The 2,500-nt window shown below is 48.8% G+C and overlaps 1 protein-coding gene across 5 annotated transcripts in view; it reads right to left on the reverse strand.

Moving 5' to 3' along the window:
• The window catches only part of LOC135099535 (uncharacterized), a 53,974-nt gene that overhangs the window by 40,574 nt on the left and 10,900 nt on the right, over nucleotides 1-2,500 (reverse strand). For all 5 annotated transcript variants that reach the window (XR_010268077.1, XR_010268079.1, XR_010268083.1 and 2 more), the window contains exons 4-5: nucleotides 1,938-2,063; nucleotides 213-336 (exon numbers count right to left, since the gene is read on the reverse strand). Coding sequence is in view for 1 of the 5 variants with exons in the window: in XM_064001921.1 (XP_063857991.1) it covers nucleotides 213-336; nucleotides 1,938-2,063 (250 nt within the window). In the remaining 4 variants the exon portion in view is untranslated. The remainder of the gene's footprint in view (nucleotides 1-212; nucleotides 337-1,937; nucleotides 2,064-2,500) is intronic.

The following is a 2,500-nucleotide window of genomic DNA, read 5'->3' on the forward strand; positions in this document are numbered from 1 at the left end:
CCCTGTGTGTGTGTGTGTGTGTGTGTGTGTGTGTGTGTGTGTGTGTGTGTGTGTGTGTGTGTGTGTGTGTGTGTGTGTGTGTGTGTGTGTGTGTGTGTGTGTGTGTGTGTTTTGCATATAATGTGTACACCATCTTTAAGCAAGCCACGTGTGTCTCTGTGTTACACGTAAACAAATCCTACCTTTGTTAGCAGTGCACCTGTCCCTCTTACCTGCAGGGTGTGAGACAGCGTGCCGGCCAGAGTGAAGAGCTTGACCTGCCCAGACCTGAGCGCCGCCCCCACCAGCGCCCCGTCAGGAGAGAACCGGCACCCCAACACGTCACTTCCGCAGTCCCTGACGACACAACCACGTCAACTAGCACCATATCCTGAGGTGTTATTGGTACTGTTGTCGTTGTCGTTACGCCAGTAGTGGTGGCAGTGGTTGTTAGCATTACCATCACTAGTGACCTTCTTCCAGTAACATCATCGCCCCTTTCAAGACTTGTGAAGTCGTGGTCAGAAGTTCAGAAGTCAGTCAAACTTACTACCAACGTGTTTTGTGTTTCCCCTCAGTCTTGTGTCCTCCGATCTTGTAACAGTCTTCTTACAACACAGAATAATTGAAAGACTGTCAGATCGCAGGACTTAAACTTTCACTCTTAAATGCGTTCAGCTTTCATACGAACATTCCCAAACATCACAGAGATGTTATCATGAGCTGCCACTGATGATGCAAAATTCTTCATAAACTGTCACTACAATCGTAAAACGTCTCATGAAAATCACGATTACCTCGAACAGATACTGACGAAGGCAACCGATATAAGACGATTAAGAATTAAAGTTAAAAATATGGGTCTGTAAAGAATGAAAGAAAACATTAAACACATTGTCAGAATACGTACGCCCTGCCGGTCCTCGTTATTGTACACCCTGCCGACTTCTCGGCTCCTAAGCCCTACCGGTATCTTGTTTCCTACGCCGGCTCGTTATTGCCGCTGGTTACTACACCTCCAGACCGTCTTCTCCCAGCCTATCCGAGGCGACGCCACAACCACCGTTCGCGGGGTCCGGCAGAAGCCAGCTTGCTTTCGTGGCGACCACACTCCCTCACCTCTACACTCTCCCGCCTTGGAGAAAGCTGCCGCTTGGGCTCCCTCGTTTGCTTCTCTACCCCTACGTCACACATCCACCCTCGAAGAACACCACTCCTCCCTACCAACCTGCTCCATCCTCTGCCAAGTCTACGGAACCAGCTCCAGTGGTTGGGTGTTTTGTCTTTAGTTGGTGGTTTGAATTCTGTGCTTCTTTGTAAATATACTCATTTATAGTGAGCTTTGAAATTGCTATCCTTCTTAAGGGCAAACCTGAACTGATGTTTATAAATTCTAAAGGCGAGAGAACGTGGCCTCTCTCGGGGACTCATTTTGCAGCCCCCTTTACCCTCACTCACTCACACACACAATGGAAATGAGAGCGACAGATTTATAGACTACTAATCATGATGATCACTATCCTATTATCTACCCTTGCAATGCTTTCATCCAGTCAATCAGGCTGTTTCACAACGTCTCCACCACTAACATCCTCACCGCATCCTTTCTTGCCCTCCCACCATTCAATTCCTGCCACGATACCTCCCCGTTCCAATCCTCACCACTTGTTATCAATCGTCCTTATACTTTACCGTTCCTTCACCTCACCAGTCTCGTCAGTACGCCATGATACCTCTGTTAAAATCTTTACCACCCCATGCAGCCGCTCCTGCACTTCCTATCCCTTTCCAATCAGTAACCCCGTCACCTCCACCACAAGGTACCCTCCCGTCAGCACATTTATCACCCATATCAACTGCCTATACTTTACTATCACTTGTCAGTCAGCAAACCCGCCAAGACCTACACACACACACACACACACACACACACACACACACACACACAGTCAACTCACAACGTGGCGCGTATCCTCAGCTTGCCTTCCAGAGAGAGGCTTGAGGAGGGCGGGTGGTGAAGCTTGGCGAGAAGAGAGGCCAAGGAAGCACCCGAAGCTGTGCTGGAGGCGGCGGACACTCGCCTCCTGTGTGAGAAAGACGAATGAACGAAGGCGAAGAAGGCACTGACGGAAGGAGAGAAAAAAGAGGTACTGGAGGAGGTAAAGGAGATACTAACGGAGTAGGAGACTGATAGAGGAAAAGAAAGAGGCAGTAACGGGAGGAAAGGAGATAATGGTGAGGAAGAAGGAAAAACTGACGGAGGGGGAAGAGAGAGTGACGAAGAAGAAGGAAGCTCTGACGAAGCTGAAAAAGGCCCTTACAGAAGGGAAAGGAGATAAGGTGAAAGGGGAGGTACTGACGGAGGAGAAGGTAGTACTGACGGAGGGGATGAAGATACTGAAGGAGAGGAAGAAGAAGGCTCTGACGAAGGAGAAGAATAAGATAATGAAGGAGATAAGAAGGAGACTCTGACGAAGAAGGAAGCACTGACGGAGGAGAAACTAATGAAATGGAAGGAGGA

This window comes from Scylla paramamosain, chromosome 4, assembly GCF_035594125.1.
Source record: "Scylla paramamosain isolate STU-SP2022 chromosome 4, ASM3559412v1, whole genome shotgun sequence".
Taxonomy (NCBI): Eukaryota; Metazoa; Arthropoda; class Malacostraca; order Decapoda; family Portunidae; genus Scylla; species Scylla paramamosain.